The 27,925-nt window shown below is 38.2% G+C and overlaps 1 protein-coding gene across 2 annotated transcripts in view; it reads left to right on the top strand.

The window, feature by feature from the left end:
* MAP3K5 (mitogen-activated protein kinase kinase kinase 5) overlaps positions 1-27,925 on the top strand; it is a 190,874-nt gene that overhangs the window by 97,720 nt on the left and 65,229 nt on the right. The window contains exons 8-13 of one of the 2 annotated variants that reach the window (XM_008691227.2): positions 2,239-2,351; positions 8,173-8,332; positions 10,925-11,078; positions 16,828-16,935; positions 23,079-23,128; positions 25,579-25,674. In XM_008691227.2, coding sequence (XP_008689449.2) covers positions 2,239-2,351; positions 8,173-8,332; positions 10,925-11,078; positions 16,828-16,935; positions 23,079-23,128; positions 25,579-25,674 — 681 coding nt within the window. The remainder of the gene's footprint in view (positions 1-2,238; positions 2,352-8,172; positions 8,333-10,924; positions 11,079-16,827; positions 16,936-23,078; positions 23,129-25,578; positions 25,675-27,925) is intronic. The other variant, XM_040627839.1, reaches the window with a different exon arrangement.

Raw genomic sequence — 27,925 nt, 5'->3', positions numbered from 1 at the left:
GGAGAAATGAAAGAATTTATTTGTCGAAAATATTGCATATCTTGATATGACAGGTAGAAAAGAAAGTATAGAACTTCTTTCTTCTTCCATATTCTTTTTATTGGGACCTTCTACTTGCCTCTGAACAAACACAAAAACCTTTGAGACTCACATGAGTCTAAGATTTAAAAATCACATCTTTCCTTTATCTGACTAGTTTTGAATATCAGTAGTTTGGGCACATGTTTTTTCCATCTTGGAATTGGGAAACGCCTATACTTCTGGAGAGATAAAAATGCTTTTTGATCACCAAGAAATGACGCACTTGAAAATTTTCTATTCTTCCTCCATCTCCATAACTATTTGAGCCAACTAGTTAAGATTTAATACTTACTTGATTTTTGTTTCATTCAGAGATATTTGTTCTTTATTAAAAGTAAGACCCAGGGTACCTGGGTGGCTCAGTGGGTTAAGTGTCTGACTCTTGGTTTGTTTTTGGTTTTGTTTTTTTAAAGAATTTATTTATTTATTTGAGAGCGAGAGACAGAGATAGCGACAGAGAGCACAAGCAAGAAGGAGAGGGAGAAGCACGCTCGCTGTGGAGCAGGGAGCCTGACGTGGGGCTAAGTCCCAAGGACCCTGAGATCATGACTTGAGCTGAAGGCAGACGCTTAACCGACTGAGCCACCCAGGCGCCCCTGACTCTTGGTTTTGACTCAGGTCATGATCTCACAGGTGGTGGAATAAAGCGCTGCATCGGGCTCTGTGCTTGGCTCGGAGTCTGCTTGAGATTCTCTTCCTCTGCCCCTCTCCCAACTCACACGTGCACACGTGTTCTCTCTCTCTCTAATAAATAAATAAATCTTAAAAAAAAAATCCCTGACTATCGTGCATTAAAAGTGACTATTGTGCGTTAAAAAAAAGTAAGATCCTTAAAAAGGTCACATGATCCTTAATATCCAGAAAAATGTACTTTTTCTTTCCTTTTGAAGTTTAACTTATCATTTTAAGTTATGGAGAATTCCAAGCATGTATAAAAGCCAAGAGTATACTGTAATGCACACTGCTACGCCTGCCACCACTTCTGCTATTCTTATCTTTTATTTTAACAGTTAATGATTTAGATGGGAAAGCCTTTATCTTGGAATTGTAATGTATTTTTTTCTATATACCTTTTTTTGGTATCATCAAATGGTCATTCATTCAGTATGTAGTGCTTAAATTTTCCTTAATTTGATTTTTTAAAATAAAGATTTCATTTTTCATGTTTGTCTCAAGCAATTTCTAATGGTCACCAGGGTGTTTATTTTAATTTTTTTTTCTTCATCCTCCCAAACGTAATAATATTGAATATTGTTGTCTGTTAAATGATGTGTGTGAGGAAATCCTTGGACAGAATCTAAGAAGTATTACTTTGAAAATACAGTGGATGTGCAAACACTGAAGTCTTTTCAAATGTTGAAGTGTTTTTCAAAAGTTGATGTTTAGTTTCATGCATATTCAGAAAAGGGTTCTATTCTCTTTGAGCCAAAATTAGTATGCACAGGCACCGTCTCTGCTTTCTTTATTTCTTAGTGCAATTGACATTCTTTATTTCATTTCTGCATCACTCTTATGAAACTCATTGTTTCAGTGTGTTACCTAGATGGTCCCCTCGTTGCTTTGTGTATTTTTAAGGCTTTTTATTTTATTTTTTTTTTAAGATTTTATTTATATTTATGTGACAGAGAGACAGCCAGCGAGAGAGGGAACACAGCAGGGGGAGTGGGAGAGGAAGAAGCAGGCTCCCAGCGGAGGAGCCTGATGTGGGGCTCGATCCCATAACGCCGGGATCACGCCCTGAGCCGAAGGCAGACGCTTTAACGATTGCGCTACCCAGGCGCCCCTTTTTAAGGCTTTTTAGAAACCACTTTTAAAGATAGGTACAGGGTTCTTATTTTTTAATTACCACTGCTTACACATGTGTACACACACGCACAGTCACATTTCTGAGAAATTGTTGAAAAGAGGATTTTTTTTAAAAGACAGAGGCCACCGTGATAAAGGTGAGCTAAGCAGGGAAATGCAGTGGAGCCGAGGGCGAGGAAAGGCAGTTACTTAAGCATTAAATCCTAATAGCACAGCACACTACATTCTGGGGTGAAGGCCAGTGGAATATTTTTGCTTGTTCAGGCATTGGAGTTATGCAAACAGAAGCTATTGCACACGCAGAGTTTCATGATTGAGGAAGTAAACTTGTACATTTGTTTTTTTTAATAGGTTCAAAAAGGCATTTGAATCTGAGCCATCACTACAGTCAGGAATTAATTACGCAGTCCTTCTCCTGGCGGCTGGACATCAGTTTGAGTCTTCGTTTGAGCTCCGGAAAGTTGGTAATTGTAGCTTGATATTTTACATGGAAATCGAGAAACTGGACCCAACTTGGTACAAAGAAAAAGAATCACCGATAGATAGACCCTTTGCTTTTTATGACTACTTCTATAGAATTTCTCTTACTGTATCTCCTTGTTTAGTGTTTCATACTATTGTGCAGAATCCTGATATTGGGATGTAATTTGGCTTTTAGTTTATTTTGCCTGTTTCTAAAAACACCCTGGTTAATATTTATTGTTCCAGTGCAAACTAATATTGAAAATACGGGCTCTGCATTCAGTCCCAATTTCCCAAATAAGGTAGTGTTCGGAACATCAGGAACATTTCCTATTTTAGATTTAGAGGAGGAGGAGGAGGGAAGAAGGAGAAGGAGAAGGTGAGGAAGAAGTAGGAGAAGATGAAGAAAAGACCTCTGATATCTTCTATTTCTGATTCTCTTACACACCTTCAAGCACTGTGATTTCAGTGGTGTGGGAGGTGGGGCCTCCCAGAGCCCCCAGAACAGCAGGTCAAGCAGATGGCAGTGTTGGCAGTGACTGGTCTCCTCAGAGACCATCTCTGAATTGTAGCCATTGATAGAATGTGCTTTCGTCCCTTTTATCTGTCGAGATTGTCTCACCTGCTCACCCTTCTTTGGAATTTGAAGATTTACTGCATCTTAGTGAATAAATTTTGTGTGATTTTTTTTCCTTCTGGCTTTAATAACATTTTTAAAAGTTCTGTGTACTGGAAACTGTCTATGGTACTGAGATTTTGCTCTCCCAGTTTCTAAGCATTCTCTTCCAGAGAATCTTTCCAACTCTTGTAGGAGTCATTACTACAGACCTAGAAATATTATGCCGTATTTTTCATAGAGGAAAAAAATTGATCTTGGTGAATCTATGAATTGTAGAAGAACCTTTTCCTTTAAAGATTTTTAACTAGAGACTGTTTCTGTTTAAGTTTCCTTCAAGAAAAATGAGTCCTGGACTTTTTTTTTACATTATTGGGGAAGGGCTTATAAAATAGCCATGTGTAATGTTCTGGAAAATCCTTGAGAGCAAAGTTTGAGTATTAAATAAGTTTTTGAAAGGGCCCAGCCTGAAGGAATGATAAAATACTTGTTGCTGGGGCGCCTGGGTGGCACAGCGGTTAAGCGTCTGCCTTCAGCTCAGGGCGTGATCCCGGCGTTATGGGATCAAGCCCCACATCAGGCTCCTCCACTATGAGCCTGCTTCTTCCTCTCCCACTCCCCCTGCTTGTGTTCCCTCTCTCGCTGGCTGTCTCTATCTCTGTCAAATAAATAAATAAATAAAATCTTTAAAAAAAATACTTGTTGCTGGTAGATTGCACTGATATTCAGTGCACAAAGCTTAATTTGAAATAATTTTTTCAGTTGGTAAATGAAGAGAAAACACATGGCAACTTGTACTCAGGAATTATGAGTATAAAAAAAATTTGTATCTAAGGTTGATTTTCAAACTCTACATCAGCCAAAACTCTTTAAGTACCAGTGATCTAAAAATAATTTGTACTGCTGTGTTCTTGAACTTAAGGTAAAGTTTTATTGAAGCCTCCAGATCATTACAGGAATTGACACTGATTTGCATGTGTTGATAGAGCAATAACACCGTGGCTTGAAAATGTCCCTACTCTAAATTCTCATTTTTAAGTTAAATATAGATTAAAATGATCAGCACTCTGCTAAGAGAGTAGATCTCATTGCAAAATAGAAATGATAATTATGTGATGTGATGGAAGTGTTAGCTAACACCATGGTGGTAACCATTTTGCAACATGTGTAGGTGTCGAAGAAACACATTTTACACCTTAAACTTACACAATGTCATATATCAAGTGTATATTGTAATAAAGCTGAGGGAAAAGAAGAGTGGTCAGCGCTCTGAGGTTTAAGGAACTATGATTAATATAACTTTGTAAAGAAAACATACCTAATTTTTTTCCCAAGAAGAACTCATTCATAATATATGTTAAGCAAGCATTTGGAAACATATAAAATAGAATTTTTAATTTTGGAAAGTGCAAAACATATACAGACTTAAAATGTGACTTGACAATGACTTTTTAACTACTTCAAGAATCAAATTTTAGGTTTCTAAAATACTGTGACATACACTCCAAATTATGGGTCCTTCGTAACTAAAATGTAATTAAACCTCGCTACTTTAGAGTCTATGATAAATTATGCTCATCACCATAGGCTGACCCAAAGTTAATTTTGTTATGGTAAAGTAGAATTAAAAGGTTTTCAAAGAAAAACAGATTGACTAAATTGTCTAATATAATATTTATAGTATGTAATAAAAATAAGATTAATAACACGTTTTGCATATTTTAAAGATATACTTTTTAAAAGCATTTTTAAATGCTCTAATCAAATTTCTCACTGATTTATATCTTCTTCTATTCCTTCTCTTGGCCCCCTACAAATGTACAAATTAGCCTGAATTACTGAGTTCCCTTTAGTAATCAGACTTTTTTTAAATGAAATCCCTTCCTTAGATGCATTTTGAAATTTTGATCTATTTATAAAAGGTAAGCAATTAAAAATTAAGAACCTTGGGGGGCCTGGGTCAGTTAGGTGTCTGCCTTTGGCTCGGGTCATGATCTTAGGGTCCTGGGATTGAGCCCTATGTCCGTCTCCCTGCTCAGTGGGGAGTCTGCTTCTCCCTCTCACTTTCCCTCTGTGCATGCTCTCTCTCTCTCTCTCTCTCAAATAATTAAATAAAATCTTAGAAAAAATAAAAAGAAATAAAAGTTAAGATACCAAAAGATAACCACTAAATCTGAAGCATCTAAACATATCATCGTAAGTTTAAGATCGCTAAGGTAAGACCTGATTCTTAACTCTGCTAACCTACTGCCCCAAGACTCTCAATTCTAGTTGTGTGCTTGTTTGAGGTTAAGACTGTTTCATGATCTATGTTTCACTTTCCCAGTTTTTGAATAATCATTGATGTTTAGACTACTCAGAACTAGAATTTGAAAACACAGAACCACATCTTACATGTTCTTCCTATTTTCAGCTTCACAAGACTTAAAATTAATATTCAGACGTTAGCTAAATAACAGATGATTTTCCCATCTTTTGCGGACTTTTTCAACTATGACACATTTTATGCCGAGAGTCAGAATTATAGGTTTTGGTCTCCAACAATAATGATGATGTAATAAAAGAACATTGTGCTTGGAATTGAGACAAACCACTATTTGAATCTCATTTTCAGGGAGCAATAAAAATGAAATCTGTATTACTGAATATGAAAGGCCATGATTCTATAATGATAATTCTAAAAAGGAAATCAAAACAAAAACAAAATCCATCACCAACCACAGAATAAGTCATTTGTCCTGTATGGAGGTGACCGATTTCTTAGATAATTGGAAATTATAAGGAAGAAATTAGGTACCTTCCCTTCTTTTTTAAGAATTATTATAGCTCATCTGGCTGATGCGGTAGAAGCTCTTCTTAAAGTATGCCACACACCAAATGTATTATTCCAAAAGAGAATATTCTCTTCAAAAGAATTCTAGTTAATGAAGTAGAATGATAAGGCTGACAATGATAGTGATGCTGAAATAACGATTCCGGCAAGGATCATCAATTAGAACTTAAATCATTAAATGAAAAAAAAATTTTTTAATTTCACTTTACCGTATTTACCTGATATCAGAGCTCCCACACAGATTGCTTGTTAGTCACAAAGTCACTAATGTGCCCATACAGTCCATTCTATATATGCCCTCCAGGGAGTTGGCTCTCAGTGACCCAGCCGGCATCCCTCAGAGTGAGATGGCCCAACAGTACCTCTTCATACGATGAGCATGGAGTAAGCAGCATGTCCTGTAAAAAAGTCTCGCTGAAAATGTTTAACCCAAATTTTAAGATCTAATATCCAGCTAATAGGAATCGCAGTGGCTATAAAAATAAGTCAAACAATACAAAAATGTGACAAATTCATGCCAAGGTCAAAGCTAAATGTCACCCTCATAATATGAACTTCGGGTATGCAAGAATAAACCTGACATTGTATTTTAAAACTGTTATTGTAATTTTACGATCACACATTTTCATAGTCCCTATTTAAACGTTTGACGTGAGTTGCTGCTAGATCAGTCCTTGGTTCATTGTTCTGAGAGCATGAGACAATAAAAAGGGCTCATTTTCAAATGAAGTTAGTAGAAACACCCATTTTTTAGTATCTCATTTTCCCTCTGCACTTTCTTCTTTCCTTTGTATTCATTGAATTTTTTATTATACTCAGATAGGAGATCGTGGACATTGTTGCATACCTGGGTGTATTTTTTCATCTTATGAAATTTTCAGGGGGCAAAGCCATTCTCTTTCTAACTTACCACAAAATGTGAAGGATTCCCAAATGGACTTTTCTTGAAATACTCAGAGCTTAAGTGGATTATATCATAAAAAGTAGCATAAAGTTTTTTAAAGATTATTTTGTTTTGTTAAAGTATAATTTTGCAAACTCAGGAAATATAGAACATTGTAAAAGATTTTTAGGGGTGCCTTGGTGGCTCAGTCGGTTGAGTGTCTGACTCTTAATTTCAGCTCAGCTCGTGATCTTAGGGCTTTGAGATCGAGCCCCGTATCAGACTCCACACTTAGCTGGGAGTCTGCTTGGGATTCTCTCTCTCTCCCTCTCCCTCTTTCCTGCTTCTGTGCACTCTCTTTTTTTGTTTAACTCTGTTAATATGGAAAACAGTAAGAGGATATGTCTACTTCAAAGTGCATTTTAGAACCTAAGGTATTCATAGATAATTTAGCAAAGAAATGTTAGGATAACATTTCTGAGTTTGATTTGAAAAAAACAAAACAAAACTAGTTCAGGCCCAGTAGGTTATAAATCTTAGGGATTATCTGTTTTACTAGACAAAAACTATTTGCATCTCTACTAAACAAAAACATGCAAGTTAACAAGTAGACTTCTCTAAGCCTGAGATCTTTAATAAATAGTAAACAGTGAGATGAACTTGCTACACTTTCCCTAGAGCGTCCTCAAGTGTGGCCTGATGCCTTTGTGAGATGTTGAGATGACATGTCCCACCTTTTAACCTTGGTCTCAAATCTCAGGTAATTTTCCTGATACTTTAATGTTGCGAATGCTAGTGGCACTTAACAATTCTACAAGGATATATTCTCTTTAAGCAAATGAAGGGTTACAAATGCAAAAATCATACAAGGCAGAGTAGAGACAAAAATTTGTAATGAAATTCAAAACACTGGGAAGAATCAAAACAATGTTGAAGAAGAACAAAGTTGAAGGATTTACATTACCTAACTTTCAAGTCTTGTTACAAAGCAGCAGTAATCAAGACAGTGTTGTCTGTCCGTTTGCTTACTTCTTTAACTTTATAAGTGTATACATGTTTTTGCATATAAAATTATTAAATATTGTAGCATTTTACTCATGCAGAATATATATACTGTATACTTTTATACTGCTACTGAGTGATAGGGTAGCATATTTCTCTTTCAAGTAACTAAAGAATCCATGACATTACAAGGGATGCAAGGTGGTTACATAACAAGATATTATCACCTTTTGATTTATGCATATGCAGTGCAAGCATACATTAAAATTCTGGAATGATGTACATCAAAGTGACAGTGGCAATTATCTTTGGATCTTCAAATTAAAGGGACTTTTTTTTCAGAATTAATGTAAGCCCCTTTTATAATTGAAACTTAAAGCTATTTGAATCTGGAAGGAGGAATGAAAACTTAACTTTGGTTTTTAATAAAAAACTGGTTGGCCTGGGTGCTGTGTGTTTGTAACATTGTATTTCCTGATGATCTTCTAGGAGTGAAGCTGAGTAGCCTCCTTGGTAAAAAGGGAAACTTAGAAAAACTCCAGAGCTACTGGGAAGTCGGATTTTTTCTGGGTGCCAGTGTCCTGGCCAATGACCACATGAGAGTCATCCAAGCATCGGAAAAGCTTTTTAAACTGAAAACACCGGCATGGTAATAGTAAACTGTTATGTGTGTGAACAAGTACTTTGAATAAACAACCCTTCTCACTTATTTCCAAATTTTTATATTTGTTGAACTGACAATTAGATGATTTTCTTTGCTTACAGAATGAAATGCAGAATTTAGAGGAAAAACTGATATTCATAAATAAAGTGTGTTGAATATAGGTTCTGATGACTGGATGTAGGTGATGTCTGCTCCCTTTGGCTTAGCCTTTTCATGACACTGACCAACCCACTAGGCCAGGTTGGCCAGTGATACCCACAGGAGGCCAAATTTGACACCTGCGCATCGAATTGGTAGATTCACAGATTTCTGTGTCAGCCTCCCACATTTCTGCCCCAAACACACAACCTTTGTTCTCTTTATGATCCAGTTTCAGTTTGGGGATTCTTATGCTTGATTTTCATTTCTTTATGCTTAAAGCTTATTCATACCTTTCAATATTTCTTGTATGTGTGTGTTTTTCTAATTTCAAATTGTTCTTGGAGTGCCCCCAAGTCTCATCCTTATGTATGTGGTAATTGAAGAGATGAAAGCATTTAGGAGTGCATTTAGGACTATTTTGGAAAACAGTGCTGATTTTATTATGCATCACGGTAATGATTACTAGTTGTAAAGGCTTTAAAAGGTTTACCATGGTATCAAGAAAGGCTCAGGTTGGCTCAGGGCCTGGGCCACTGACTTCTTTCCATCAGAGGAACCACTTGAGGAAATGCTTCCCACGGTAGGTCCCCATGTCTCCACAAAGGCTTTCGGCACACTCAGGTCCTCTCATCAGCAGCCCCCCCACCCCCGTGTGTCACACCCATAGTGATCTTTCTAAAATTCATGTCTAACCCTTCCCGCCACCAAAATCCTTACATTAATGGAGTTTAATGGCTCTTCACAGCCTAGGGAATAAAGTCTACCTCCTTGGCTTGGTGAACAATGTTTGTCTTTAGTCACTCCAGCCTCAGATCTTGTCACACACCCCCAGTTACGTGGCTCTCCAGTCACACAGAACGATCCAGACAGAGGCTTCAAGACGCGTGCCTCTTCTGGCACTCTTCTCCATCCGGGGACACTCCTAAATCTCGTCTGCCCACACACCAGACCCCGACCTAAAACCCTTTCCTGCATCCAGATAGAAGCGCAAAGGTGTCATTGCATACACGTGTGTGATTAGTTCATCTCATGAAATCTGTTTTCATGTTTCTTTTTTTTTAAATATATTTTTTATTTTATTATGTTAGTCACCATATAGTACATCCTTGGTTTCTGATGTAAAGTTCGATGATTCATTAGTTGCGTATAACACCCAGCGCACCGTGCAATACGTGCCCTCCTTACTACCCATCACCAGCCTATCCCATTCCCCCACCCCTCTCCCCTCCGAAGCCCTCAGTTTGTTTCTCAGAGTCCATAGTCTCTCATGCTTCTAACATTTTTAAGTCATATTCCTATTGAGAGTGACTGACTTTTGTTAATCATATTTCTGCATAGTTGAAGCCCCATTAAGACATAGATCGCCGTGCTACGTACCTTTTACATTTCTGTCTCGTCAGCACTGTGTGCCGCATAGGGACAAGGCTGTACTCTCAGTGGGATGTCTACAGTAGGGATTCGGCAAGGAATGAAGTAAATGAACCAATCAGGGCCCGTGTTACATGCAGCCTAATTTGTCATTTCTTTACAATGATCATTGTGATGGTACAGAAGGGAATGGGAGCACAGGTCTGGAGAACTCTGGTTTGAGGTGTCCCAGCTTCTGTTGACAACAGAGAAGACATTCTTTTATGCAATAGTAATAACAACTGCAAAACCATGCCTTTAAGTTTCCATTCACTTAATGTGAATTTCCATGTTTATAGTTCACAAGTGCCTGCCTACCCATTATCTCGTATAATTATCTTGCTCCTCATTTTTTCCTAGCTCTTTCCTTTGAGGCACCATCTGTCTTGTTAGGTTGGAGGATATTTGTATCATATTTAAGCTAAGTTGCTTTAAAGCAAAGTAGTGATCTCTTATGAAGGTTCCATTTAGAAAAGCTTTCTCGAGGAAGCATATTTTAAAACGAGTGCATTAGCCACACTCTTGAAGAGGATAGGCATTATTTTCAAAGGCATGTTTTCAGTAGATGTATCATCCAGTCCAAGCAATTTAAGCTCGCTACACCTCAGTTTACTCATCTTTAAAATGGGGATAAAGCAGCCTACTTTATTGGGGCTTGTGGGTGGCATAGTCAGTTAAGCAGCCAACTCTCGGTTTCAGCTCAGGTTGTGATCTCAGGGTCCTGCGATCAAGCCCAGCATTGAGCTCTGCACTCGGTGTGGAGTCCGCTTGAGGTTCTGTCTCCCTCTCCCTCTGCCCCTCCCAGTCGTGCTGTCTCTCTCTCTCTCCCTCTCTCTCTCAAATAAATAAATCTTTTTTTTTTTAAAGCCCACTTTATTGAATTTCTGTAAGATTTAAATGAGAAAACGTGTATGGAAAGTACATGACATGTAACAAATAATGAATGATGTTTGGTGAATCTGAATGCATAATTATTAGCGTCATATTTAAATTTGCCCATTATGTGTTTTTATATCTTTTCCTTTTTAGGTACCTCAAGTCGATTGTAGAGACAATTTTGATATATAAGCATTTTGTGAAACTGACTACAGAGCAGCCTGTGGCCAAACAGGAGCTCGTGGACTTCTGGATGGATTTCCTCGTCGAGGCCACAAAGACAGATGTTACCGTAGTTCGGTTTCCAGTGAGTACTCTTCATTTAGCTTAACTTTAGGTGCATTTCTGGTTTTTTTCTTTTATTTAAAGAACATTTTTGCACCACGATTCTAACAGTACTTGTGTTACTTTTTTAAAATAACTTCTCAACATCAGGGAAGTGAGATACATTTTTATGTTTTTTGCCGTGGAATTTGGTGATTTCTTTCGATAAGTTGTAAAGTGTGCTTTCCAAGAAAAGATTGTCTCGTCCTTGGCCTCAGTTAGTCAACACATCACTTCAGGCCAGACACAAGGTTGCTGTTCATTCCTGCTGCAGTTTTGTTAACATTGTCATCAATGTTGGCCCCATCATTTTGGTGAAAAGTGTTGCTATTCACCTGGATTATTATTCCGTCTCCACTGCTCTTTACCCACATGGGTCAGAGTTGGATGGAGTGTTCCCAGTTCCCAGTCACTTTTTACAGTGCCGTAGATCATGAGAAATGATGACTCATAAGTTCCGGTTTGCAGCTCATGTTGGCTAGATATAGATATAGATATATGTATAGTAGACACACACACACGTTTAAAAATAAATTGCTCATCTTCTCAGCTGGTGCCTTTCCCATCCTGATCATTCTCAGAATACCGCCCAAAGCAGTGTGCACTTTAGCATCCAATTCAGGAATCACTGACAAGTCACTGGGTGCACTCAGCTCTTCCCAAGTCAGGTGATGCCATCAGTCTCTCCGCGTGAGCTCTCCAGTCCGATTCTCCATACTCAGATGGTGACAACTCTAATTCTTTTTATAAAATCGTGTTCCCTAATTCTTGTTTATAGGGTCATCTGTTCCATTTAATTCAATCCATTGCTGGCATTAACGCGCTTTCTTTACTCTTCCTCCCCGATGAAGCCTTGAGCCCAGCAGGATATTCAGCTGAAAAGCCTCTCAAACCAAAAACACTTTGTTTTCTAGCCTACATAATGTGTAGCCTAGGAAAATACTTGTCTCAGAGTGAGCTGGCAGCGTGCCTGCAGCTGGGGCTCCGAGGGTAGCAAATGTCATGAAAGAAGACCGCACAGAACTGTCTGTATTGAGCTGACTGTTGACTTGATCAACTAGAAAATTGGCGATGAAAGGAAACCACTCCTCTTAGCTATTCTGAGCTAATTTAAATTAGTTTAATATGAATTTGTCTGTCATACTGTGAATGTCAAAAAATAAAACTGGAAGATATTAAGAGAGAAGTTAGGAGAATATAAGTATATACTCCAGGTGAGAGAGGCTTTCTTTGGCAAGAAAAGGACCTGTAAGTCATAAGGTAAATATTGACCAATTTGATTTCATTAAAAATCCTAACTTTTGTTCAGTAAAGAACATCACAAACATGGCAAATGTTAGACAGGGAGAAAATATTTAATACTAATGTAGCGAAGTTATCAATTTGCATAATAGGCAAAAAGAAAAAAAACAACTAATTGATAAGCAAAAGAAGAAGAAAATGGGCAAATCATATGAAAAGCTAATTAACCTCACTCGGTGGTCAAAAAAGTGCAAATTAAAATGAGCCAGCATTTTACCTACGCCATTTTGCACATGTTGCACATGTGTACATAAATCTGTAGGGTCAGTTCCTGGAAGTGGAAGTGGTTGATATTGCCATGCTGCCCTCCATAGCGATTGTATCAATTGACATTCTCACTGGCAACATGTAAGACTGACTGCTTTCCTAAAGTCTCTCCCAAAAAGTGTGTTTATCGTATTTGTACTTTTAGTTAAACTTACAGATGAAAAAGTGGTACAATTGGGATTGTCTTAATGAGTAGTGTTGTGTTTAAAAGACCACTTGGTGATTAAAAAAAGAATTTGTTGCCAACATTTAAAAAATAAGGAGAGTTAGATCTTCAGTGCTGGCTGTAAATGGTATTGATATTGCTGTAAATAACTATAAAATCTGAGCAAAATATATAAAATACCGTTTGTAGACATTGAAGAGCAATTGTCACAGGGTTGTGATCCCTGAGTGGGGAGGAACCTCAGGTGAGTCCCACCTTTGCCTACTTTTTTTTTTTTTTTCCTTAAAGCCTTTCTCTGGCAACATCCCAAGGAAGTGGAGCCCTCCCAGGGTGTGGCATTCTCTCTGGGCAGAGCAGGCAGGGAGCAGTGTTTGGGACCCTAGAACAGCTGGAATACGAGAAGCAGGGTGTTGGAGAAGGGAGAATCTTGAAGAATGAATCCCAGGATTCTGCCTGGGTATTTCCCTTGAGTCCTACAGCAACTCTTAGATGGTATGAACAAGGGGTAAGCACAAGGTAAATAAACACAACTACTGGTCCCAGTATTTGACGAAAACAGGGTTTTAGATGAAACCTATGTGGCTTAAGTAATCCTTATCAAGGTAAATCCTGTTGCTATTTAGAAGATCAGGACCTGAAGTGGTAGAGAACATTCTTTGGAAAGTTGAGAGCTGAGCAGATATCCCAGAGCTTAAACAGTGCAGGAATAAGATGTCGGACTTTGGGTCTAGCCAGAATGATGAGACCTTGGTGAACACGCCAAGCACTTGGAGGAGATGTAGAAAGCCCATGTCCTAGGAGTAAAGGCAAAACTAAAAGACCCACCCTAACAAAGCTGTAATAAAACTAAGCCTTGATAGGATCAAGATGATGTACTAATAATTTGACTACTAGGGGGTGGGGGTGGGGAAACCTCTGGAAAGATATGGTTCAGAGCCTCTGCATTGTGTCAGTCAGACACAATCAAAGATTACTAGACATTCTAAGAAGCAGAAGAAAAAAAAGTGACAGATAACAGCTAAGCTAAGAGCTTAAATAGCCAGTAGAGGCAGACCAAGAAGTGATTCACATATCGAAGTTACTGGGTAAGGTCTTCAAATAACTATAATTACTATGTTAAAGGAAATAGAAGAAAAAATAAAAGAGATAAAAAGGTAGACTATTTCAACTGAAAAATTAAGTCTATAAAAAAGTCAACTGAAAAATAAGGAGAGTTCACATGAAAATCTAGATTTTCAGCTATTGAAAAATTAAAGGGACTGGCAATTGGACTGCCTTCTCCAAAAGCAACAACCTATTAAGTCAACTATCTGCTGCCATTCTAGACATTGATTACAGCCCCATCCTTCCTGCTTTACTCATCTGCCTTTCTCACTGGACCCTCTCCCTGCAACCACTGAAATTGCTCACCATATGCCACCACATAGAGAAAGGCAGGTTTCTAGTACTGTGGTGCCGTGTCAGTCGCTAACTCATCACATCCTTAGAGTAGCATCTTTAGCTTACACTTACAAAGGCCACAGTGGGTCTTGATTGGGGTGATAACATTATCCTTCTTTTAAAGTGGATCTGACTAAAACCAAGATGACTTATTTTAGAAAATATTTTATTTGATTGTTTCCATTTATTTCACTACCGTATCTGTTCTCATTCCTCTGAAAAATAACAGTGACCCTGGGTAAAAGAAAACAGACAAAAGTTTCTTTGCAAAATTATGTGAATGGTTCCCTCATTTATGTTTATTATTATTTGGGTTTAGTTCAGTTGATTCTTTTTTGTCACCTCTCTTCTCTGTGTATTTTCTTTCCTTCCTACATTGAAAAGTTAGGAGAGCATCAACCCCTCATCCCAGGTGAGAGGAAGTGGAGTGTAGGGCTTTTGTAGACTCTTCTAGAAGCTGAGACATGTACCTGTATTTAATATCAACTCTGTATAGTTTTAGGTTTTACCGCCTTCCTTCCCACTTGAGATACAAGATGTTTGCCGTTCATTTTTAAAAAAATTTTTAGCAGTCGATTTTAATGTTAACCAATATAAAGGTTTAGGAACTAAAAGCAAGAATGTTTATGCTTTCAAGTGAGTTGTATCTAGCTGGTTTTGTCAAATTGCCTCCTCTTCCATCTCTTCTTCTCAGTCTCTCTGTGACCTCTATAATGTATGCTAGGAATTCCTCCCATTTTGTCATTTCAAGGGCAGATCAAAGGGCTCGACAGAAGTTAGACAATGATAATTACAACCAATTTTTATTTCCTATCTCAACATAGGAAGACATAGGTCAGATTTAATCTGTTAGAAATATTTGAGACAACAATAAAGACATAATTTAAGAAGAGAGGAGGTAACCTGGTGCTCTGCTTTTCTGATGTTAAATTCTGTACCCACATAATTAGGGAACAGGTATACTCTCATTTGTTGGTACAGTGACTTAGATGCTATTTTGGAAAACCCGCCTTTTATTCCCTATTATTCATTTTCATTTCGCAAACCCCGGGATACTCAGATTTGAGAGCACCGATTCTGCCAAGTTTTGATTGAAAATTTATTTCCATTATTAATCAGTACCGCTTCACTCTCTGTTGATTGGAATTTGGACCTTGATTCACCTGGTATGTTCCTAAATCAGAATATGTTCCCCGGTGGGCTCTTACTGTGCTTTATTTGTGGTCTATTCTATCTTGTTTTCATAAGTGGAGCCTGGCTGAGAATTAAGCCCTTAACGTTTTTTATACTCAATAGTAAAGAAAATGTTGTTTTCCTAATCCCCTTTCTGTAGTTCTCTGTACCCTAATTTAAATAAATTTTACTCCTGTGACAAATATAGCATAAAATCAGTACACTAGGTTTGCAGCGGATGGCCAAGAGTCAGGTGACTAATCCACGCGCCTTCTTACTCAGATTGTACGTTGTATTGTGAGTCCATAATCCCGTGCTGATGGGGTCTTCTGATGAGTTTTTCCTCCACTTTTATTTGGTCAACTTCCTTGATACAAGATTCTTTCTAAAAGCCAATTTTCTTGAGTTTTAAGCAGTAGGGTAGAAAGAACTCTTCTAGGTTCTCCGATAGTTAAGTACTGGCTTTCCTTTCCTTTTTAAATGTTCCTATTTAAGATTGCATTGGAAATTTGAGCTAGATGTGTGCTTTTAAGCATCTGTGTAAATAGGTAATAGTTGCATCACCTTTAAAATCAGTGCATGTGTCGTATCTTATCGTTATTTGCACCTACTATCAGATATTAGTAATAATATACTACATTCTTTGAGAGAGATTCTCAACTCACTTATGACATACACCTCGTACATTTCCAAAACAGGAGTAAGTTTTATTTCCTTCTTTTTCTTTCACAAGGCTAAATATATCATAATTGAAGATCCCAGGTTTATCTTCAAGGCAGTACAAAGCATTTTTATTATTTCATACAGCTATGTCCATTCCTTTGGCTTATATAAAAAAACTCATTCAATAATAACCAAAAGCATTTCTCAGTCCATTTACATAGGTATGAAAACCATACTACCACATCTTGATGATAAGGTGTGGCAGGAGAAAATCGAAAATAGTATGTGATGCTCTCAATATGGAATCTTTTCTATGTACAGAATTACTTGCTTTACCACATTTCTGCCTTTTTCGGACACATTTATATTTATAGAAATAGATTTTACACTTACAGGAAGATAAAATAAAAGACCTTAGAAATATATCATTAGATTCCCTGGGGATAGCCAAACCAATATATGGACTTCAAAATTTTATTTCTAATTTCTTTAGCAAAAAAGATGATGTATTCCTGGAACTTAGGATAATTGTATAATACCATAAAATGCTCAAAGGACTCATAAGGAAGGCAACAATTAGGAGTTAAAATGGTTTTACTACAGCTGTGGACCCAGAGCCTCATCTGATCATCTCCCACATCAGTTCAGTGTCCTTGCAACAGCTCTAAATGGCTTAAATCTGAAGTCACTAATACTTGTTTCTTTGCCTTATGTTTTCAAGGTATTAATATTAGAGCCCACCAAAATCTATCAGCCTTCATATTTGTCTATCAACAATGAAGTTGAGGAAAAGACGATATCTATTTGGCACGTGCTTCCTGATGACAAGGTAAATTGTGTAGTTACTAAGACAAGAGCATTAATAATGAAGGACTTTACTCCCTTCCTGCATTTATGTATTCCAACAAATACCTGCATTACTTAAGAAGAAATAGCTTAGCTGTGTATTTATCTTGGCATAAATACATCCTGTAATATAAAATTTGCTAAAATTGGGTTATGAATTTCACTCATTTAGTAAATTATAACTAAACTTATTCGGATTTTTATTGTAGATGGCATGACCAGCCAAAGTATGCTTAAAATGAGAAGATTTCTCTGTCTTGTAAATTCATGCTATAAATTATGTGTTGGAGAACTGAGACTTAAAATATATGACTTAAAAGATGCATATCTTAATTCTAGGAATCCTATCAGAATAAGACCACTCTAGTCTTTCCCAAGTACGATTATACTTATCGTTTCATGACACTGTTTAGTTATCTGAGCAGCTGCTCAATTTTAGATTAGCCCCTGGCTCCGTGGGCTGGCACAACATCAGCAGGCCGCGCGCCCTGGTGTGCAGAGGGGTCTTCAATGCTCTCATTTCCCCTCATAGCAGTCATTTGGATAACCCTTTCCACTTCTGGATTTGATCAGTTTTAATGCATGTATAAATCCTACTATTTTTTAAAAGTAGAAAAATTGCAAGACCTGATTCCAGCCCATAGGATCAACCACAGAAATGAGAGAAGTCTTGTGGCAAAGTAGTTTTGTGGTGTTTTTGGTAATTGTTTTCCAAGATACCCTTATAATTTTCCTTAACAATCATCCTTAACAACTCAACAAATATTTATGGAGCACTTCCTCTGTGACAGGCACTCCCAGGCACTGTGTTAGGCACTAGGGAAACAGATGTGTGCAAAATAAGCCAAATTCGGGCTGTCTACTCAGGCAATAAATAAATACAATATGGAAGTATATCAAAGGGGAAAATACGGCAGAAAGGGGGAATTAGGAAGTACATTTGGAGGCACAAGGTTGCAATTTTTTAAAAATATCAATGTCAGTTTTTAAAAATGCCTTAGAGTCAACAGTCTTGAGTTCAGATCCCATCTCTGGCCTTGGCAGCCTGGCTTCTCTACATTGCAGTGTCCTCACCTGTAGAATGGGGTAATAATAATACCCACCTCAAAGGGTTGTTAAAATTAAATGGAATATTGTAAGTAGGGTATATTGCCCAGAGTCTGGCATGTAATAAATGCTTACTATATTTTAACAACAATAATAAAATTATGGCGATTCACGTATGAGCTGAGCCCTAACGTTGAAACCCTGGAACTTAACCTGGCTTGGCTCTTTAGATGACATAGTAGCAATCATTTGGGGGGTGTTGGTGTTATAGTAGGTTGTGATACTGTGATTAACAGTAAGAAATAAATATTTGGTCTTCATGCATTTCTGGCACAGATTTCCTAAAGCCCTTAGAATTTCCTAAGAGCTCAAAGCCATAAAAGCGGTTTTTTGTTATGTTAATAAGGTGACTTTTGGACCCACCTAAGGATGTGGCCTGGTTGCCAAGAGAACTAACTATGGGATTAGAGGGTTAGAACTTTCAGTCCCACCCCTTGACCTCTGGGGAGGGGAGAGGAGAGAAGTTGAATCAAACTTCAGTGGTCAGTGGGTTTAATCAGTCATACTTATGTCATGAAGCCCCCATAAAAACCCAAAAGGGACGGGGTTAAAGAGCTTCCAGGTGGGTGAACAAGTGGAGATTTGGAGAGAGCGGCAGCCATGGAGAGGTCATGGAAGCTCTTATGCCTTTCTCCATACCTTGCCCCAGCATCTCATCCATCTGGCTGTTTCCTGAGTCATATCCTTTTGTAATAAACCAGTAATCTAGTAAGCAAAATGTTTTCCCGAGTTCTATGAGCCACTCTAGCAAATTAATCAAACACGAGAAGGGGGTGCTTGGAGCCCCCGATCTGTAGCGGTCGTGATGGCATAACTCCAGATGGAGTTGTCTAGAGATAAAATCAAGAATAACTAATGTAACTATATGCATGTTGTTCACATTGTTTTAAAGTACACAGTGTTTCGTTTACATTATTTTAAAGAATATGTATATATGTTCTCACAAGCAGAAGTAATCATCCAGTGGAAACTATAAAATCTAAGAGGTTAGGAAACATGAACATTATCTGGGAGAGGAGATTTTCAAAGGCTTGATTGGAAAGAGCAAGGTTATCCAAGGACACTTGGAAACAGAGTGGGGCTAAAGGAATTAGCAATTAGCAGGGCCAGGAGAATGAGTGGACAGCCAGAAGACAGAAAAAGAACAGAAAGTAAGCCAGAGATTTTTGGAAAATGAGTCCTATTTCCAGCTAGTTGTCTGGAAGTTCTTTGTTGAATAAAGTTAGCCTTGTATTGACTCTCTCATGTTTTGTGACGATTGTAGAGACATTTTTTTATATTATGCTGAGAAATAAACAAAGATGTAAAAGAGTGCATTAAGAAGGGTTATAGATTTGGTTTGTGAGTTGTCCAATTTCCACTTTTGCCATCTTTTGATCAAGAAGAATTACATTTGTATTGTCCCCACTGTGCTAAAAATTCTCCTTGTTCAAAAATTTAAGCTTTCTTAAATCAGTTTCCGTTTTGAATGTTACGTCAGTTTCTTTGCAAATCCTAGTCCTATCCATAGCATGTTCATTACCATGGTCTTGTCTCTGCTGTTTGAAATAGAAGTGATACCGCTGGAAGGAGGACAAGCAATAAAAATAAGATAACTCTGCTAATATTATGTTAGTTTAAAAGAACTGTAATAACTATAATTAAATAACAGATAAATAGCAGGGGTGTAGATCTGATGTTAAACAAGAAATGGATTCTTTTTGTCGTAGAATTTTTTTTTTTAAGATTTTATTTTTGAGAGACAACATGTGGAATGGGGGTTGGGGGGGTAGCAAAGGGCAAGAGAGAGAGAGAGAATCCCAAGCAGACTCCCCACTGAGCTCTGAGCCCACAGGGTTCCATCTCACAACCCAACCCTGAGACCAGGACCTGAGCCGAAATCAAGAGTCAGAGGCTCGACTGACTGAGCCACCCAGGCGCTCCTGTCATAGAATGTTTTAAATTTTTTTCTAAGAATAGAACAGAGAATGTTGCTTTTCATTTATTATGTTTATTTCATTTCTCACTCCTTCTCAAAATTTTCATCTTAAAATGTGGAATGAACAGTTGCATGAGCTAGTATACACTTTATATTTTAACTGTCAAAACTTTAAGATCATTATACCAATTCCTAAGAGTCCAGGGACTCTTATTAGGGAGTTACTCTAAGTCAAGGACAAAATAAATTGAAATCCTAATCTTTTAACAGTCCTCCCTTTGTTCAATGGATGGTTGCTGTTTAAAGTCAAGTTAGTACTTGATAAAAGTCCGCCTGTGCACAGGAAAGAAAAACTTAGATTGAGGAAGAGAAACCTTAGTTCTAAGATATTTTAAATGGTTGTTATTTAGAATCCTTCCTTTTTTGGAGTCTGAGCACTCCTGTCCTGTCTGGTGGTCTCTCAGGGAAAGGTAGGGGGCAGCAGGGTCCCAGTGGAATATGAGGCGCTGACCTCATACCAGCTCCAGCCATGGCCACTCGGCAAAGACCCAGGAAATTTAGGAGGGGAATATGTTTACGTCAGATTCTAGATTTTGATGATAAGCTAGTCTCACCCATCAAGGATGCTTTTAGCTACAAAACTCCCAGCTAAAAGTGGCTTAAATGGTAAGGAAATGTTATCTCACATAACAAGAACTTCTGAGGGCAGGGGATCATTCTGGGGGTATTTCAGTGGTTGAACAGTATCAGAATTCTCTGTATGCTCTTGGTTTTTCTCTCCTTGTCTTAAGTAGCAGCGCTAAGCAGCAGTTCCCACACAGCATGCAAAGGAAAAGGGTCAGGCCCTCTCCTTTGTCGCATAAATTACATCATGTGTTCACTCCTAAACCAATCACTAGCAAGGCGAATGGCCTTACCTCCCCAATGCAGACCAATCAGTATCCCCCATCCCTAAACATTGCCTCCTGAACCCGAACAAAATTCAGTTTTCCTTAGCAAAGAAGGAAGAGCGTGTCCGTTGTCTAGGGAACGGACAGTGTCTGCCAATGTATAACTCCCGCCACTTTAGCTCAGTATTAACCCCTAGTCCCTACTCTAGGGACTGGGGCGGAGGATCGGAGACTAACTAGCTCCTACAATATGGTGCTTGTGCTGACTAAATTAGCTTGAGTGTCGGTTTGGGGCTTGTTGAGGCTAAGGATTCCAGCTCTGCCTCTGGCAATCCCTTTCCCCAACAGGCCCCAGGAACTTTTTACCGCACCTGTTGGCTCTGTAGCTCACTAGCGCCTCCATGTGGTGAGTCCCAGTAGCAAGGGAACTGGGGAGATGGGCCTCCTTATTCCAGATCACTCCATCGCAGGCCCCCGGGTTCACACCACTAAGATGGAACATTCACTGGGAGCATTTGCAACCTTTCAGGAACCTAACATTCTGGAAATGCTGTTCTCCTTTCCTACAAAACCAGCCCGGTCAAGCTGGGAAATCCCTCCCTGGCTGTTCCCAGAACAGGCTGATAGGAGATAGATTTTACCAGTGCTGTCTTGTGGGTGTTCACCAGTTGTCCTGTTCAGGTGCAGGTTTGCCTAACCGCCCCATTAGCTCTGCCTTCAACCGTCACCTCCTGCTGCTGGACGCTGCCTTGGAGAGCAGCTAAGTTGCGGGCTCTGAGGATAAGGCTTCACTGTAGGCAAGTAGTGTGCAGGTAACAGCTGCAGCTCCTGGGTCACATGTATTTAGAAGGTCACCCGAGGCCAACAGGATTTAGAAACAACTTTCCAAATTACCAGCTGAAGCTGCAGGGTGCTATTTTAATTTAACTCCCTCTGTACTCTGGTGAAGAGAGCCACATTCCAGGAGCACCTTTCCACCGTCCCTTCCTTTCCTGGGCTGCATGCACAACATTCGCTCTGTGTTAATTCAGGTTACATACCCGTGACCTGACTGGTGTGCATTGAAACTAGTTTTTTAGTACATCTCCTTTGGGCTTGGGAGGATCTATTTTTATTTTAAGTTGCATGGTCCTAGCAAAGAACTAGGTGCTGTGGATATAAATTGTGGCTTTTTGATTTGCTTCAGCCAAAAGGAGAGTTCTGGTCTACCTCAGAGCCACAGGCTTCCTTACCCATTTCACAAGCCCAGCCAAGACCTCAAGCTCCTGGCAGTATTTTAAGTGGGTGGGTAAGAGCTTGTTTTCCTGGTTGTTTCCCATTTATAAAGTTGAATTGGCAATCTGAATGGACTATTGTATAGCACTTGCTGAACTTGACGTGTATCAGTTACTTTATTTCTATTAAAATATTTATGGCGTCAATTCTGTATTGTTACCAGACCTATTTTTATAGGGAATGTGATCCATCTTGTAATTTATTTAATTTAAAGACATGAATTTAATACTAATTTAAACTTAGCTTTAGTAATAAACTCAAAAAATAAATGTCCACATTTTTTTTCATCTTGGCCTTGCAATCACCCATGTTTATTATGACAACCAAATTTTTTATGTTTAAACTTTATTAGTGTATTGAATTTTGCAGAAATTAGGTCACAAGACATTGTAGCTCTGACAGACACTGTTTGCATGTAGTTACATACAGACATACCTGCTGTATTATTCTCTGGAGAAATAGAACCACCATTTCAATTTTAAAATTTAACTAAGGATAATTCAGAATTAATCATCCGTAAAACCTTGCAGGGACTTTATTCAAATTAATGTTTTTCTTTCTCAGAAAAGAAATATTACTCAGCTATAATAATTGAATTACCTTGATCACTGGGTTTTTTATTTAAAAAATTAAGGCACAACAGTTATTAGGTTAATTTGCTACAGATCAAGTTTTAGAATTTAATGAGACTAATTCTCCTAGATTCTCTTGGAAGCTGTTTTATTGAAGTACAGAAATTATTAAGCAATATAAACATCACCCTTGTGGCTTGGAAATGAATTACAATTTCCATCCAGATAATTGGTTCATGAAGAATTATGCACTAGGAAAAATTACTCTGTGTATATTATTTTAAAATAATAAAACAGAATTATGTTCTTTTTATTCGGATGACTCAATGTTTGTTGTTCTTGTTGTTCTTCCCCTGTGTTCTAGAAAGGTATACATGAGTGGAATTTTAGTGCTTCTTCTGTCAGGGGAGTGAGGTAAGTTTCCTCGGTACTTTTTTTTCTTTTTTTTTTTTTTTTTATTTACTTAGAAGAGAATAGAACTTTTAGTCAGGATTTAAAAATGCCAAGAACTTCAAGAACCCTTCTATTGATGAAAACGCTCAATCTTCTTTTCTATCTCCATTATGAAGACATCTGTAACAAAACTTTGACTGTTAGTTGAACTGACTCCGTGCTTGTCACCTAAAATATGGAGAAGGAGGAGTAAATGTGGACTGTGGACCAGAATCAAGGTGTAGATAAAAGTGAGCTTTTCAGGTCCTTTCTAGCTTGGTTGAGCTGTTGGTTTATGTGATAGGATGGTTATCTAGTCTTTTGATATGCCAGGAACTAATCTCTTGTTAGGTGGAACCAAAAAAACCACATGCCATCGATCAGATTGCATCCTATAGTTAATGTAACTATTAATGAGACTAGAGGGAATTCATTTTTAAAAAAACTTTTCCTCAGGTTGCTGTTAATGAAGTGTTCTTGAGAATATAATGACTCACTTCAGTTTGGTTCCATTCTGACATTGCCATCATAATGCCAGTAGCTCAGGAAATGCCATTTCCTGGGATTTAGAAATGAGATTTTTTCCAGAACTGAGAGCCACTGGTTAAACATTTAAATACTTGTTCTATAGAAGCTCAGGCTAAACCAACTCTTGGAAATTTCAAACCAAATTACTTGTGTTTACTGCCATTTATCTCCACATAATAGAAATGAGAAAAAAACAGATTTCTGCAGGCCGGTTACACAAGACCCTGTTGCTTTTGGCCTAATAGTAATTGGTTTTGTTGGAGCATGAACTGGTAGAGCCGTCTGAGTCACTGATAATTGGAGTTTGCCTGGTAAAACCACCTGTTACCTCATGAATGATCTGCAGAGAAACAAGCAAGATAATGGACTGACTCATTAGATAATCTTTCCAACCCATGCATTCTCAAATAAAGTTTTACTCTCTTAATATTTAATTTTTAAAACCAGTCATTAGCAAGGCAATTGTTATTTATTGTTGCATTTTTAAACAATTTAGGAAAGTATGGTAATGCAAATTCACCTTATCATATCTACTTTCCAATGAATTGTTTAAATTAAGTATGGCATCACTACATAAACCTTCATTGTGACTTATATCATATACGTACAATGCTTCCATGTGGCTTACTGCCGGTTTGTATGTTGAGAAACTTAAGCTCTGGCGTGTGACTTCAAAGAGAGCTAACTTTTCTTGGCTTCCTCCTTTATAAAGAGATAACTACAGAAGAAGAAATCCAGCTAAGTCAGCAGTTTGTCTTGTATCCCTTCAGAACTTGCTCAGCTCAGTCAGTGGGCATTAATTGAGCACCAGCTGTGTGTCAAATGTTGAGTCCTGTTCTGCTAAAAATACAGCAAGGACTAAGACATGAACTCCCACTCTCAAAGAGCTCACAACCCATCAGCAGAATGTTTAACAACTAATGACAATACAGTCAGTATTGAGAGGACAGTGAGATGAACAATGACAGATACATGTTTGAGGAACAGAGGTGCAAGAGAAAGTCTTTCTGTTTAAAGTAGAAGTAGGGAAGGGAGAGGGTAGGATCTAAGCTGGGCCTTGAATGATGAATAGAATTTCTTTAAAAAGTAGAAAATGATGTGCCTTCCCAACTGAAGGAACAGCAGATGCAAAGGTAGAAAATAAGGATTGGCAAACTACAGTCCACAGGCCAAATATGGCCCACTGCCTGTTTTTGTAAATAAAGTTTTATTGGAACTCAGCCGTGTTCATTCATTGGTGTATTGTCTAAGGCGGCTCCAACAGCCAGACTGAGGAGTTTGGCCTGCAAAGCTTGAAATATTTACTCTCTGGCCCATTACAGGAAATATTTGCTAACCTTTGGCATAAAACAGCATGGCCTGAATGGTAGACTCAAAATTATTTCAGTTGCTATAAAATCACTTGCTGAGTCAGAACCAAGTGCTGTTCCACATTTCTTCACACCTCTGAAATCTCTACAACCGATGAGGTGCTTTTACTGCCTCCACACTTGCCTTTCTAGTTTGGGAAACATGTCATTGTTCTACAGATGCCAGAGAACCAGAATCACGGAGCTCAGTCAGCCAGTTGATACGTCTGCCTTTCCTCCCTCCATGCAGTGTGGTGCTGTAGGAGGCAGGACAATGTCCCGTGCTCGGTTGGAGGGATACATAGCGGAGGTGTGCTTACAGCCCCCCAGAGCGACCCTATCTGCAGATACGAGTAGGAGGACAGTTCTCAGATTCTTAAGTAATTTTAGTGTTGGGGTATGGGGGACATCACTATTGCAAGTGCTATTTATATCGTTTTGTTATAAACAACATTGATATCATAATGGGGATTGGATAGAAAAAGGATTTATTTTGTACTGCACATTCATAGAAATATTGATATTTCCCTGAATAGTTCTTTTTGTTTGTTTCAGTATTTCTAAATTTGAAGAACGATGCTGTTTTCTTTATGTGCTTCATAATTCTGACGATTTCCAAATCTATTTCTGTACAGAACTGCATTGTAAAAAGTACGTATTCGTCATTGTTTAGGTGTAAAAAATACTGTTCTTACCTGATCATTATTTTTAATTAATGAGTGAACATGTAGCGCCTGTAAGGAATTCATGGCTATGTGGTTATATAAATATTTCATTTGGCCTAATCGTTTATAATTATGGGGTATGTTTAACAATCAGAGAATGGGGGAGAGGGCTCCCTTTAATAAACCAAGCTTTTTCTTAGTCATAATTTATTTTTCCACAGACAAAACATTAACCAAGACCTGCCAGTTAATGGCCAACTGTTATGTCTCATTTTTAAAGTGTTCACTAATTACAACAGATGATTACTAAAATTTTCGTTCTTGAATTCTTTGAACCATCTCACCATTTTCTGCAATAGTGGCTCTTAACTCGGGTTCCTATTAGAATCAACTGTGCATTTTAACAAGGGACGGGGCCCTACCCCTGACTAATTATGTTGGATTTTCTGGTGGGGGTACAGCTCAAGTTAAGAGCCAGTGATCTCATCTACACCCATAAAGGATAGTCCAAAAATCTGTGGACTGCACTGTATGTCTGTGTTAGCCTCCCTGGGTATATTTCTCTTGGGCTGATAATTAAGTACTTCATGTTCCCGTAGGACATAGCGACTGACTGTGGGGACCTAGGCAAGTGAGTAACAGTTTAGAAACCAAAGTGCGAGTAAAAGCCAGCTTGGATTTGAAATTTTCCTGAGGGTTGTTCTTATTCAAATAATCACTATTTGACCCCATGGTAAATGACTAATATATAGTTACAGTAGACAGTCAGTTATTTTTATCTTGGTACCAAAAAAAAAGGTTTGTAAATCCATAATTCTGTAGTTGGCTATAGAACTATATGGCTATAGTTTTATCTTTATTCTTGTAAAATATGTAGTAAAAAGATTTGGAAATAAATAATTCCTAGCACACGTATGGTCTATTTTTCTACTTAAATTCTCAAGGCTACTGATTTGTTTCTATGATAATGATAGCCAAGATTTATAGAGTGCTTACCCCAAATCTAATATCAGTTTTAATCTTCAAATAAAAACTGTTAGGTAGCTAATATTAACATCTTCATTGAGAAGAGTTTAAAAAAAAAAGAAAAAGAGTCTTAGTTCAATGAGCTTAAAATCATGTATAGCCGGGGCGCCTGGGTGGCACAGCGGTTAAAGCGTCTGCCTTCGGCTCAGGGCGTGATCCCGGCGTTCCGGGATCGAGCCCCACGTCAGGCTCCTCCACTATGAGCCTGCTTCTTCCTCTCCCACTCCCCCTGCTTGTGTTCCCTCTCTGGCTGGCTGTCTCTATCTCTGTCAAATAAATAAATAAATAAATCTTTAAAAAAAAAAAATAATGTATAGCCAAAAAATGAACATCTAGGATTTGGACCAAGTACATGTGACTCTAGAATCTGGGCTCCAAAAAAATTACACTGTGTTCCCCTCCCACTGTATTATATTCTGCTTAGAGATGTTCATGTTGAAAAACTCAGTGTGAATAGCTGATGGAAGTCTTTACCCCAGATCTTAAAGTCTGTCTTTAAAGTCAGAATTTTTTTCAGGTCTTTCACTTTATTCTTCCTCTTGGTTGAATTTGCCTTTGTCTCTAACTCATCAGGATATTTAATCTTCATCAGAGCATATTGTTACTCTGATCAGGCTGAGGAACTTTTTTTTCTTGTCAATGACCTCCAAGAAATGTGTACAGAGAAAGGAGGAGTGGGGAAGTAGGCACCATATGCAAACTCCGTAGATAGGTTCCAAACTCCTAAATGGGCTTTGTCATTTGTTCCTTGTCACGGTCCCAACGGCCAGAATAGTTTTTGATCCTAGTAGACACTCGACGAGTATTTGTTGGATGGATGGATGGTGGATAGATGGATGGATGGAGGGATGGGTAGATTAAAAAGAGGTACAGAGATAGAAAGAAAGGTTCTGAGTTGTGGAAGGTAGATATTTCTTATCCCACATAACCTGCTCTTCCCTTGGGCTCGCAATACAGAGTGTGACCTGCCTGTGAGATCATCAGCCCCTATTCATAGTGCCCCCCATGCTTTAAGTCTGTGAACTGTAAGCATCCCTTCTGAATGGACTAGACACACCTCGTGTTACAGGGAGCAGATCTGTTTCCTGCTGGTACTATTTTTCTTGGCTCTGAAAGGGTCTACAGAGGAAAAAAAAAAAAAAAACTTTACAAGAAGACTTCCTGCAGAAAATGTCACCAAAAAAGAGGTGGCATCTTTCACAAACATACAA

Source organism: Ursus maritimus, unplaced genomic scaffold, assembly GCF_017311325.1.
Source record: "Ursus maritimus isolate PB19 unplaced genomic scaffold, ASM1731132v1 scaffold_13, whole genome shotgun sequence".
Lineage (NCBI taxonomy): Eukaryota > Metazoa > Chordata > Mammalia > Carnivora > Ursidae > Ursus > Ursus maritimus.
This window is presented reverse-complemented; position numbering and strand designations above follow the sequence as displayed.